At 40.9% G+C, this 14772-nt stretch overlaps 1 protein-coding gene across 14 annotated transcripts in view; it reads right to left on the reverse strand.

Moving 5' to 3' along the window:
- Window positions 1-14772, reverse strand: part of grip1 (glutamate receptor interacting protein 1) — a 203600-nt gene that overhangs the window by 81224 nt on the left and 107604 nt on the right. For 3 of the 14 annotated variants that reach the window (XM_057323882.1, XM_057323887.1, XM_057323885.1), the window contains exon 1: window positions 8262-8646. The exons of the other annotated variants lie outside the window; for them this stretch is intronic. In XM_057323882.1, coding sequence (XP_057179865.1) covers window positions 8262-8316 — 55 coding nt within the window. In that variant the 5' untranslated portion in view covers window positions 8317-8646. Of the gene's footprint in view, window positions 1-8261; window positions 8647-14772 lie in introns of those variants that run through there. 14 annotated transcript variants of the gene reach the window in all.

Genomic DNA, 14772 nt, shown 5'->3' on the forward strand with positions numbered 1-14772 from the left:
GAGACAAGAAGACACGTGGCGCAATGTGATAACAAACAGCCACGTGTCTCCACACAAGACATAACACACAAAAGACATGGTACTGTCATGACCCTGTCCACAAAACTAGAAATTTCAAGACAAGGAGGACAGGACCATGACATGTATATTCAAAATGTAGATATTTATTGTATATGATATTAAATGTCACAGTTATTGTGATAGCAAATAACTTGTTTAAAAATCTAAATATTAACACATTTAAAGTATTAACTTATGAAAAACCGGTAACACTGGGCACCACTGGTGCATTATCTTAGAGCGACGTGCCTTAACATCGCTTCATAACTTCACTGCAGAAGAATAAAGACATCAAAGCAAAGATGGCGGCGTAGGGGGAAACGAACAGTTTGTTCTCTCTCACGCTCCGAACTCGGAGCGAATCCTAACCGGGAGACAAGATTGCGAATGACAGAAAACACACGTCTACCGTTCTCCCTATTCTCCTCCCCTCACTCCCCAGCCAAACTGAACACGAACCCCATTACCGCCCGCAGATACTGAACGTTGTGTTTCTCCAGGCAGGACCAGCCTCCACAGTCAATCAAAATGAAGGTGTCTGTGCAATAATGAAACATTTTTGGGAGAAGACATTTTGGGTAGTGTGTCAAACAGATGTTTTACTGATCTAGCTGGTCTCAAAGCTTGGCCATGTTGGTCTCATGGCCAGCTGACAAAACCAGCTCAACGCTCTAAAACTATCTAACAGACTAGCCAGACCAGTCTTGGTTTACATTATATTTTGAGTTTCTGTATAATGATCTGGCCCACTGAGGTAACTTTATGTTGTAAATGTCAGAAAACTTTAGCATAGGATTTTACAGAACTTGCTACAATTTATGCATACATAAGCCAACAAGCGCAATAACATTTGTTGTGTTGCCATCATTAATGATAATTCTCTGCCAAACTCTTCGGCTCTCTTTGCCAAAACAGTCTTTTTTATTGACACCCAATTCACAGCCGAGCATGAACCGGCTGTTTGGGTTTGATTTCAGCTTGGCTGCATTCAGTTTCCATGACATCCAGCACCCGTTCTGCTTTTCGGACATATGGGGGCAGATGATTACACCCAGCAGGCATCTTAACCAATCAGATGACATGAGACGCCTCGGAGGAGGTGGCACTGTGCAACCTGTCGGTCGGGTGACTGGAATAATGCTGACGTTGCAAAGCCAGAAAAGCAATGGGAGCGTTGATGCTTTAGGGCAGCGCACAGATTCTGTGAAATTAGCAACACACAGTCAACAATGCTTGATGACACGCACACACCAGCTGACACAAGCAGAAGCGAAGCGAGCCTTGCATGTAATGAGACTAATGAAGACTTCTGTTGTGAATCATGACTGCTTACTGTTGTGTGCGTGTGTGGTTTTGATGGGAGACCCACATTTTGCTGCAGATCTACAGGTTCAGTGTAGGCCACCAGAGACTCTCTTTTGCTGAGAAGGTCATACAGGTGTGAATAAATAATGCAAGAATTTACATTTTTTGGGGTGAACTATCCTTTTACTGTAAGTCTAATAAAATAAAATAAAATAAAAAATAAAATAAAAAATAAAATCTTACTTTTGTTTGAACTGCTTCTTTTTAAAACCTGCAGGAGGCTGATGTGCGCTTATCTACTTTCCATCCGAAGTAGAACAAAAACATACATTTAACCTTTAAGAAAAAACTCTGTGACATTCATTTCCCTGTGGGAAAATTACACAGAGGGTACAAAGCATGGCGACAGAGTGTAGACCATTCAAATTACAGACTTCCTCTGGCCACAAAGGCTGTTCTACTGAAACAGACGGGGCTGATTGAAAACCCAACATAGTCTGAGAGGCTCCCTTTGATTTGATTGCCTCACACATCAGCCGAACGATCTAAAGCTCTGACACCTCATTGGGTCATGTACGAAAGGTATCATCACAAAGCTGTTATTGCTGCCAAGAATGATTTACTTCAAACTTCCACCATCTGCTCTGGTCATGTAAGGTTGCAGAGTGGGGGACAACACTGATGGTAATTTAATGGTGTCATCAGTAATACTATTATTAAAATAAGAAAAGTGAGCAGCCACGGTATGTACTGTAGATATGATTTATACTTCAAATCATGCAGATAAAGTTTGGTATTACTTTTCTAAACCCTGAAACTTTTAATGGTCGACAATAGACAGTGTAAAAATATCTAACAGACTTACATTGACAAAGTGTCCTGTGGCATATTTACAGTATGACCTATACAGTTTTTTATTTGGGTCAGTAAGCAACCAAAACACCTGCATAGCATCGCATCAAACAACTCAGAACATCTTAGTAACAACATAGCGATGGACCAAACATCACAGAACACCTTAGCAACTGCACAGAGATAAACCAAACACTACAGTGAACACCTTAGTAACAACATAGCGATGGACCAAACATCCCAGAACACCTTAGCAACTGCACAAAGATAAACCAAACACCAGAGAGAACACCTTAGCAACAGCATGGCAATAGACCAAACATCACAGAACACCTTAGCAACTGCATAGTAACGCATCAAACACAACTCAGCACATCTTAGCAACAACATAGTGATGAACCAAACATCGCAGAACATCTTGGCAACTGCATAACGATGCCCTTGGCAACCACCCACAAAGCTGGCAATGCCAGTTTTGCATGGGCAGCCAAGCACCACTCAAAATTTTCCCAAACTGTAAAAGTCGACTTTAATTAATTTCTCTAGTTTTCCATGACAGCTGTTCGTTTTATTGGTGGCTGAAGGTTTATATTCCAGGATCCTGAGCCTCACACTTAATGAGATCTGTTCTAGTACCTTCTATTGTATCTGCTATGGATGCTACGAGTTAAATATAGAACACTCGTTGGGAGTAGGGCTGTCACGATTATTAAATAATCGTCTCATCGCGATTGTTTTACCTCATCGCGATGATTTCGGATCATCGCAATTATCGCACATCTCTATAGAAGACACTAGGGGGAGCTGTAGTGCATCTGCATATTGCATAATTTAGTGTATATATTGTTACTAAAGCATGGTAATACTTGTAAAATGTACCACCACAACACAATCACCTAAAAAACAACTAAAACATATACAAATTACCTGTGGTACAATTTAATATTATTTAAGCAAATCTCAGTGTGAAAATCAGTCTACCAAAATTTCATTAACACACAAGTAAAATTTTACTGTAGTCTTGCAAGTGAGAAAAAAACAGACTAGAAGCTTTTCTATGACTGATAGTATTTTAATGGTGGCTTCAATTCACACCTGTTCAATTTACTTCATTTACAAGTATTTGGTGGTTGTATTATTGCAAGGTAAAAGCCTAAACCTTAAATATATGATGACCCAATTTTTTCCGATGTATTTCCAAGAAAAAAACATAGTCTTGTATTCAGAACAATATGGTCGTTTCAATCGCTGAATAAAAAATGAATGAGAATTAAATGTCAAAGCCCTAAAACGGACAATTAATCGCCATAATCGCAATGATTTATTAGACAATTAATCGTCAATCAAATTTCATAATCGTGACAGCCCTAGTTGGGAGCTGTCAAATCATAATGTCTCTTGAGTTTTTTTTTCAAGATTTCAAAGCTACACCCGTAACGCTCCACACGAGGGGCCAAAAGAGCACCTTCCAACATTTTCCTCCTCCAGCCACTAAATCTAACTGTCAGCCAAACGTACGGGATTGATACGGGCCGCTGTTCAAAGGGAAAGCTGCTGAAATCAGGTCAGGCATAAACCAGCAGAACCAGAAGCAGGAAAGACAGAAACTCACATCTCCACAAACTGACAGCTTTCTTTCGAAAGTCAGCCTGGAGACATTCTTCTAAAACCATGACGGTTCCTACCATGTGTGAATAGAACGAGTGAAAGGTGGCATGCTCGAGCTGCTGCACGATAGCGACTGTTGTTTCTGTGGTCTGATCCATTTACAAAGCTACAGGTGTACCGTGGATCTTTTGCCGTGCAATTTCTTTCTCTCAGCTGGGATGCGTAATGTCCTTCGATCTGGTGTGATCTCTGTAATGCAGTTCTACAAACTGAGCTCTAAATTGTTTTTCAGATAGAAAGCAGGTGCCAGTGGCCAGAAGCTCGGTGTTAAGGGTTAGTGTACCCAATGACTGCTCAGGAACAGAAATTGAAAGCTCAACTTACTATATCAGAGCAAGAGAACCATTAACATAGCAGTTAAGACAGCAGGCATGAGGTGACACTATCAATGCTCCCTCTCATTTTTGATCACGCCGAGCAAAAACTGTTTCCATTAGCTCTACACTTTGGCCACCTGAGCGGGAATAAAAATGCATTCGATAATTTGAAAAAAGAAGTACTGGGAGCCACAAAACACACATACCGATTACACAAATACACCCACATGGATGCAAAACATAAATATTTATGAGAAGCCCAAATAAACAATCTAGAAAACAAAATACCGTTTCAGGATGGCAGTATAAAAGACGTACCCAGATCATTTCTGCCCAGCTGCGAATGGCAGCGCAGTTCGCAAAACTCATGACCATAAAGGCTACTAAAAAATAATTGGCACGGCACGCAGAACACCTGCAGAGGTGAAGGTATGCATTGTTATTCCACTCGGTGAAAAAAAATGATATGCATAAATTCATTTAATTAACAACCTGTCTGTACCGCCACACCTTTCAGGGTGCCAAAGACGAATCTTCTCATAAATATTTGGCCAATTTTAAAGGCAGCAGAGATTTCTGACAAAGTGAAATGAGGAGGAAAAGCAACACCTTGGGCCCATTTTTAATTTTCTGACCGAATGCCTGCAAACGTGTAACAGAGATATAAAACCACCAGGTCATGGTGCCATAAATGTCACTAGCGAGATGGATGCCGCGCATGGCTGCGACCAGAAACACCAGGTGATATCAAATGTGATGAACGTTTTTCGCTGACGTTACGTCAAAAATTGTGACATATTATATTTAGTTAATCATAATACGGTACATATTATATGTTATCACATTATTAGCTCTCCTGAATATGCCTGCATCAGAGTCCAGTAGGGCTGGGCGATGTGACGATGTTATCGTATATCGCCGATGTCTCGCAAATATCCCGATGTCGATTACAACAGACAGATACCAGTCGATAATCGATAATAATGGAAAAAACACGTTATAACATTATCATGCGATGTAGGCTTTAGCGTGAACGTTCATGTTCATATGCCCAGTAACAGTGACATAATTTTGGAAATGCTGTTTTGTTCGGTCAGTTGAATGTGCTGCTGTTTTCTGCCGGTCGCTGCACAGATAGACCAAGAGAAAGACGAGCTGCGTCGGCAAAGCAAAACCTCACAATCGCGGGGCTGTACCAGCAACATTTTTTACTGCATAAAAGCTATGGTTTATCTACGCTCTTTACCTGATGAAAGAAGTCACTGCAACACTGGTTTGTTCACATGGTGTGCCTGTGCCTGTGTGTGTGTGTGTGTGTGTGTGTGTGTGTGTGTACGCATGCCTGCGTGTATAATTGTTTGGCACTTGCGGCGGGTCCAGAACGAATTCCCTCCCGGTCCGTATCCGCAGATTGATCAGTGTATGACATCAGTACGCCGATCGTCTGCGCAACGTTGCATGAAGTCAAACACACCTGATATTATCGGATATCGCGATGATTTTAAAGAAGTCATTATAAAGTAGGGGTAAGGTGCCTTGCTCAAGGGCTTTTAAAGAAGTCATTATAAAGTAGGGGTAAGGTCGGTGCCTTGCTCAAGGGCTTTTAAAGAAGTCATTATAAAGTAGGGGTAAGGTGCCTTGCTCAAGGGGACCTCAGACTTGAGCAAGGCACCTTACCTCTACTTGCTCCCCGGGCGCTGCAGTGATAGTTGCCCACTGCTCCGGGTGTATGCGTGTTCACTACTCTCTGGATGGGTTAAATGCAGAGGTCAAATTTCGGGTATGGGTCACTATACCTGACAAATAGGTCACTTTCACTTCACTTCATAAATACGCTGTCATTTCATCCACAGAGCAGATGACTCGCTGTGTACCGAAACCCGGTGCCAATATGGCAACGGTACCTATGTAACTGGACCGAATCAATACACAGATTTCGGTGCCACTTAAATGCTGACTGAGCCGTCGATTGAGACATTTGCCCTCATTCACGTGAACGAAAGTCGGAAAGCTCTGATAATACAAATTCATCACATCTTATACAATGGTTAAACGGATCGCGAATGATCTGTGATCCGCACGGATTGCGCGCGCCCCATAGATCGGTACGCGCATGACCAGTGGATTGATCATGGTGAAAGACAGTTTTAACGCGCACTCACTGCAAGCGATCACAATAAAACTGTTGCACGCGTTTAAAATCAACGGGCGCTCGTCCTTAACACATGTAATGGATTTGACAAGAAAGACAAGCGAGACACAGCAGTGAAAGTGTTAAAACCTTATAGCATCTATCTGTTAGTCTGATAGACATGCAGTCTGTCAAGTTTTTACTCTGACTGCACATATAGGCATACTTATTCATTATAATGTCTGTTTTTAAAATAATGCACATATAATGTAGCCAAGAAGGCTCTCTGTAAATGGACTTAATCTGTTGATATATTCAACGCATTTTCTGCCCCTATTTAATACAACTATGGTGAGCATTTAGTTGTAGCTGGAGGGTAAACAGTAAACACTAACATCTTTCTAACAATGTTAGTGTCTAGCAATGTTTGTGTCCATGCTCATTTCACATTCACTTAAAACTTTAATTGTGAATTTGTTGTGCATTTTTTTATTACTTAATGAATATTTTTTAATTGCACGTTTTGTTCTTTAATGTCGCCCACCAGTGTTTTGTCGGAAAAACCCAAACGATACACAACCCTATACCTGAGACTCCCCGCACACACGCAAGCACGCACACAGAAACACCAAATAGGTTACATTCACACCAAAGTCAAAGTGATGATAATCTGATTTATCTTTTTTGGGTTATTCACATGATCACATCTTTAAAACGCACTGTAGCTGGTACAAGACACTGACTCATCACGCTTTTTCTAACAACTGAAATGAAAACAACAATGTGAATTTAAGAACAGTAACACTACATCCAATGCAATTTAATTATACTCCAACTTCTATTTTCATATCAAAGCAAAATTAAACATACATTTAAACAAACCCATTTTTGTTTAACACTTCATATAGCACCATAAAAAAGTTATTTTTACTTAACACCCATGGTGCTGCTGCAGGACATTTCACTGATCATAAAAAATGTTACAGTATGCTGAAATCAGTTTCCAGTTACTGTATAAACAAGCCTTTGTGCATGGATGAAAGGCATCAACTTTCTGGATGAAATATGTTTCACACCGCCAACTGGGTGTTTTCTCATGATATTGAGGTCAAGTGTTCTCCCCTGAGGGAGCCAGACTTGCGGTATTTATGACAACCTCACATAGTAATGCCAAGTTGGCCAACTTACAAATAGCAGTCAGGGGAGATAAACAAAAATAAATTACTGAGCCTATCAGTTCATGTTTAAAAAGGACAATTTATATTTAGGCATTTGGTCCAATACAGTCCATTCAACGTTTTACTAGTATGTGTCCCATGGGATTCAACCTCATGGCCTTTGCGCTGTTAACGCAACGCGTTTTGATGTACCATATTTGTGCCATAACGCTATAATTAAAACAGTCTTACTAAAACAATCAACCCAAAGCCTGCATCGATAGCTTAAACAAACACGTCTGCCATCCCAGCCAATGATCCAAGATCACGCCAAGATCCGCCTCATCCAACATATAAACAACGATCCCAAACAGCGCGACGCGTTGCATCTCAGGTCAATAATTAATGGGACAGAAGCTATCGGGCACACGCTCACAGACAAGAAGGGTTTCTCCCTTATAAGTGCACTGGGCAGACCACCAACTACTGCGCTCTTTCCTGTTAAATATTAATGTGGGCGAGCGCTGCTTCAGTGCGTCTTTGCAGGTTTAATGCGAGTTCATTTCAAATCAAAGGCGCGCCAAATTGATGACCATCGCTCACTGTTCTACACCAGGTCCGATGACCCCTCTATGCGTCTCATCGTCCTGCGTAAATCCTGATCGAATATACAAACAACTAGACAACAGCGCGCTCGCAAACACATCGCGGGGACTACAAGGTGGAGGGCTGGAAAGGTAGAATGAAATGTGAAAACAGCCGAGATCGTACCTTTGTTCACTCTCCGCAGTATCTGACATCGGCACTTGAAAGAGACGGCTATCATACTAGCTCAGTGCGCGCAGCCGAGGTGCTCGTCCGAGGGCTCCGATGAAAGCGATGCTGCACATGGACATCCAGATTCCGCGCGCATAGCACAGACGCCGCGTCCCACAGGAGAAAACCAGACCTCGATTCACGCACTCCGTCCTTGCATGCAGCTCATCCGTGCACTATAATGGCAAATCATATTTTCCCCATATAAAATCCAGTGGCTTATTGAAGGTGCGCGCAACGGGAGAACGCGCAGAGCGTTGCCAATGTCTCTCATCCGAAGGTCTGTCTGATCTGAATGGGCTTTAAGAGTTGCACGCGTGCTAGATTCAGTAGTGGCCGGTTGCTTTAGCGCATTGAGGGGACACTTGTTTTGCTTTTTTGGCAAATACGCACGGTGTCAACCGAAGCATTACATAACCAATTGGAAAGGACACGTCTGAGGTTCCTTGTAAATAACTTTTTTTTTTTGAGTGGGGATCATACATAATGAATACATTATATAAATAATCCAAAAATAAATACATAATGTATAGCACAAAAATACATAAATAGAGCGATAAATAATAGCACAGTTAAGAGCACATTTTGTACAAAACTAAAACACTTGCATTTTGACAATTAAAAAACACAAGTTTTTAACATGCAAAAAAACAAACCTCCGATGCTGTTTGATATAAGATAGATTTTTCTTTACCCCCACATAAACACAGTAAACAATTTTAATGAGTGTGGCTATTGTGAACCCTGTCTGGTGGATTTTGAATAATTAGCTAATACCGTCTGTTTACTTAAATCCAAATTTGCATAATTCCTTTTATACCTTCCCTATTCAGATCCTGTCAAGAGTGGACTGGTAATGTGCAGGCTGGTGCTCCTTTTCATAACACAGAAAATGTGCATTTAGGTCAGTGATCACATCTCTTCGTATTATCAGATATTTGGATGCGCATTAAGCCTGGCAACAAGAGTATTAAAGGGTTTCATCTCTGTCTGTCGGTGTGAGTGCATATAAATACGCCCCGATGAGTCCTTAACACGAACGAAAGTATTAAGGTCACCGTACTGGTTTCCTCCCGTGACGATTGTAAGAAACATTTTAGATAATAGCTGAACGTCTCCGGTGTCTCTTATATGATTGCAATGAGTGAACTCAGGGGTCTAATCTTCTCTTTTCAACCCTCCTGTTTTTTATTCTTCCGTTTTAATTTTGTCCAGCGACCAGGTTGATGGTCCAGCAGACCGGATCAATGTTCCGGCGGTGAGATCTGCTTTTGGGATTATGCATACTGATCAGATTACACACAAAAAGAGATCTGTCTGTCCACTTGAACAAGTAATGCTGCAGATGCAGGGATGCTTGATATTCCTTGCACGTGGTTATAAAAGTGTATAGGAGTATAGGCAAGCTCTTTGTACATGGCTAATTTGTTTTGTATACCGTTGTACTAAAGGTTCAGAGGAAATGTGCCATCACGTAGGGAAAGTGCATTAGCCCAATGGTGCAGGAAGAGATGGGCGTGATATGTCAGGTCTTTAAAAATTTTATGGAGATGTCAGCGAACTAAGGCACTCTCCCACATCGAGCTCTTACTCAAAGAACGAGGTCCGGGAAGAGAAATGCACAGAGTAAACCCACAATCACTTCATGTGTGTCCATGATTAAAAATTAACTTTCAACCTGAAAAATTCAGAGACAAATAAAAGTTTAAATCCAGCTTTAATCCATGAAAAAAATACTCTAATTTATGCATCCCACATGAGAAACCGGAAAGACAAATGTTCTCAGCTTGGGCTCTACATTTGCATGAAATATTTTATCAGCAAGGCAGCACATAAAAAATGTGCAGGATGAGACATCAATTTTTTCGCTTTGATGAAAAACAGTGAAGTACAATTTAAGTGTATACATTTGCTTAACTCAAAACTAATATGCATCAGCTAAAAGCTAATGCATCCACACATTTAAACTCCATAAAATCGCAATTTCATTTGAGAAAAGCATTTGATTTCCTACGTGTGAACATCTGGAGCAATGAAAGACACATCAACATAATCATAATTGTAAAGACCTGTCATGATTACCTTATTCTTAGTGAGAGGGACCACATGTATACGTGAAACATTCCATATTCATGGGCATCAAGTCTAATGTTTGTCTCCTGAGATGCAGCAATCATGTCTCCTGGGACGAGCGTGGCTGAAATGGCAATCACAACGGCAGGGTGCATTTTTCTGTGTCAAAACAGCACTAAGGACCAAGGGAACTCATTCGGAAAGAGTTTGAATTCACGCAATCACATCTGTGTCTGAATGCATGTAATCGGGGGGCGTTCCCATGCATGGGTGGATGTACCCTAACAACATGCTGGTGCAAAGGTCTGTTATTAAATTGTAAGGCTGCGAACGTGCCAAGATGGAGGTCCTGGCAAATCTCTGTCATTAGCTGAAACATTTATGGCAACTGCAGTTGAAAATACATTTCACAACAACCTTGAAGTAACTCAGACTTGTTCATCAGGGAGTCTCCTATTTTTTCCCATAAGCTTCTTTTTTAGCTGCTGGAAATGAAAGCAGCACCTCAAATCTTGAAGGGTGAATTGTGATAATGGCTCTCAGAAATAGAAACCTTTTTCTTACTAAAAACCTGTAGTCTGTATGTTCTGTAGAAAAAATAACTGGCCAGAAACAAAGAGAAGTTAATGAATGAAAATAAACAATCTGATGCCCTTTAGCACGTAAAGAATATTAGGGACAATGGCGGGAGCTGTCCACAAACTCTGGTGCTGAAATGGCGCGAGGAGTTGTTCCAGTTGCCGCTACGATAGCGGCCTCTATTGGCGGATATTATGAACTGCAGCAACATATGAGTTCACGACGAAAGTGCTAGAAAACAAGTGGTGCAGCATTTAGATCACATTTTAAATGTTAAACCTTCAAAAGCATCAACTGAAAGATGTATGTTTTAAGTATAATTAAATAATTTTGTCTGGATTTAAATTAAAAATTTTAAAATTATTAGAAAAGGTGAAGCTTTTCCACTCTATAAAAGTGATTGTATGTTAAATATTATGCATGAATATATTTATTATCTAGATATTGAAACTGATATGGCCTTCTGCCCACTTTAGCCAACACCATCAGTATCATTGTGGGTTTTCCAGTATAAAACTATCTTTCTATGGATTCTTTATAAGCTCACAGACCTGTTGTCTAAAAAAATCCTCAAATTCATGGAACCACCGCATCTGGCATCAGCAAATATTGTATCAGCATGTCATTAACATAATACGTGTTCTAACGTTTACTTGATCAACATGTAATTAAGTTCGAATATAGCCACAACAGACATCTGCCTCCCTCTCTCTGCACTTGTTCTTTCATTATTTTAGCAGTAGACAAAAGCTTTATTGATTCCGTCTAATGGAAGCAAATTGAATATTCTTACTGAAGCCCAGGGCCATTCCATTCATAACAAGTGTGTATCCCAAATTCATAAACACAAGGGCTCATTAACATGCATTTTAAGCATGCCATCTCTGAACGACAAATCTTCCCCGAAAATATATTTTTAAGTTTAAGTTAATGGTCTCTGTATGAGCTCTAGGCAGCAGCATTAAAACCAAGCAATTGGTTAATTCCTCATTTAAAAACTCAGAGAGAGAAAACGGGCCTGTCCATTTATAACATGACCTGTATTAAAAGTGTTGATGAGCTGCCCGTCATTAAGAGAAGAGCATCTGTTATGTTAAATCGCCGCTCTTTATAGCCTTCAGCAGGGGGTTGGCACCCTTAAGCGTGGATGTCAGCGAGATTTTTGCTTCCAACACAAGTTTGCAAATGGCCATTAAAAGTTACTGCAAGCTATGTTCCCAAACGCAGATTGTGGATGAGATCGGGTTAAAGCAGTGACACTTGAGATTTAATGATGCTACATGACAAACAAAATAACAGGACACCTTGACTCCAATAATATTTTCTCACAACATCAACAGACGGAAGAGCAAAATGTGTTTTAAAATGATGAGTCGAGTACACTTGAGAAGCAAAAGCATGTGTACACAATCCTGCCAAAACACAAACACAATGTTATTTTCTCACTATCAGATGTTGGAAAGATGTCACTGACATGCTTCGCCGTGACTGTTTAATCAGCTCAGCAGTTATCGAGCTTACCCAAACGTCCCTACAGAATGACACACCCTGTCTGCGGGCCAAAACTGGTACCCTGGCATCTCCTAACAACACACGTTTGGACACTTTCAGGGCAGGCAGCGCCAAACCCAAGTTAAGGCAGAAAGAGGTCAAATTGACTTGGCCTTGAGCAGAAATCATCCGTTAGGACCATTTGCTGCTCAAGACGGGTGCCAAGAGAAGACAATCCGACCAATCACTGTCGCATTGTCGAATAGACGGCCCAATACATTAACAGTTTACAGCAAAGTGCCCCACGTCTGACAGTGAGAATATTACTCTGAAAGATGTCCACAGATGTCCCTGTCAGATAGATTCATCGGAGTAAAGCCAGGTGGGAAACTCGAGCGATTAATGGGTCCAGTCAAGCATCACCGTCTCACGGAATTGTCTTAAGTGGCTTTTCCAGATGAAAGAGCAAGAAACAAAATCAACAGATAGAGATTTAAAACAAGAGCACCAAGCGTTCACGACAGAGCAAATTCTGCAGGTTGGAACGCAGGTTGCAATCAGTTCTATTGTTTTAGGCTGATTGAACATCGGGTCTGATGAAATGCTGATGACAGTGATTTCCCAAACAAACACGGCACCGCTTCCGACGGGAAGCCGGCACAATGAGCAAACAAAAGAACTTTCACTATTGTGTAGCTTTGAAGTAGGGATACATTAAACAGCATCTCCTAAGGCTGTTTCTCTTTCTCTCTAAAAAAGCAGAGACACAGTAGATGATGCATATAAATAAAGAATTATAAGATATTTTAAGAGACCCTATAGCTGTGAGGATACGGAAGACTAAAATGGGGGAAATACTAACAATACTCAAATCATAGTTCACTTCTATACTAGTTCCCGTACGGTTATCACGATTATCACAATTATGTGATATGTTTTGAACGATAACATGAATATTGTACAAATTACTGAGCACCGTACTTTTTGTACATGGTACTCTGGACACTACAAAAAGGATGCTACTTTACTTTGCCAATGCAGAAAAGTTCTTACAAGTCATCATCCACTTATGACCTTAATGGTCCAAAATCCCAACAAACAGCCAATTACCTGCAAATTCTTGCAAATTTTGAATATATTAAATATCATAGCTGTCCACCCCAAACCTTGTACGTGCAAATTCACTGTTTTTTTAAGAAAAGGAAAAAACACTGTAAACAATTTATTTAATGATTAAATATTGTGTTTTCGAAGCTGACAAGCACTTTGAAATCCTTTTTTATTGTTTAGATATTTCCAAAACTAAGGAACAAACAAAGAGTGAATATTAATAATGATTTATGACAAAAAAAATCACAAAATATGGAGATATAAGGATTCAGAAAGACATCAGCCATATATTAAATACATATTAAATACTACCCCCCCAACTTTCAAATGACAAAAAGATCTTCTCCTGAAGCCCACAAACTAAAGTCACTCACAGTCTCTCACCTTGGTTTACACCTCCCCCCTCTGTACCTGCACGTTCCTCCTCATATATCTGATCTGCATAACAGGACGGACAGGACAGAGGGACCGCAGTCCAGCTCTGTAGCAGCCTTCTCATCTCAACGGCTTCTGAGAGAACTGTCCATCAACCGCTGTGCCTTTCTAATCGACCCCCTCTTAAAACAAAGCCCAACTAATGACCCCAAAATCATTAAGCATACATCAGATCCCTCTCTTCCGCCAGTAGAGGGCAGCGACGGGCGGGATGCAGGTGGGGGAAAGCCTGCGTGTGCGTGCATGTGAAGGTGGTTGCCATGGAAATAGTGCAGTCGGAAAAGGGTGGATCTGAGAGCGGTTGTGCGCGGCTTATAGGAGTTGACAGGAGGTGGGCTGAGAGCCTCTGGTGAAATGTGGGTACACAAGCGTGCAATCATCGCATTCTAAATTTGTGTGCCTGTGTGTGTGGGGGTTAATGATAAAGAATACGACACTGCATGCTAAGCACAGGGCAATGGTATGTAAAGAAGGTCATTATTAAGAATATTATGAATGTAAATTGTTTCTCTGCAGGGTGGCGTATTGTCTGCGCCGTATGGATTTACTGGAGGAAAAAAGCAACGCTGAGCAGTCACTCATCTGACTCAGCAAAGTAGTGATGTTCAATGCTGCTAATGCACAATGAACTGTGTGTGTGTGTGTGTGTGTGTTCATTGACCCCTTAACCAATCAAACCCATCCACTGCTAATCTAAACATTTTATTTAAAGGTGAACTGACCCCAGAATGCTTCCTGTGCATGCCGATACCAGAACACAATGAACCACTGCAGAGGG

This window comes from Triplophysa rosa, linkage group LG24, assembly GCF_024868665.1.
Source record: "Triplophysa rosa linkage group LG24, Trosa_1v2, whole genome shotgun sequence".
In the NCBI taxonomy this organism is placed as follows: Eukaryota; Metazoa; Chordata; class Actinopteri; order Cypriniformes; family Nemacheilidae; genus Triplophysa; species Triplophysa rosa.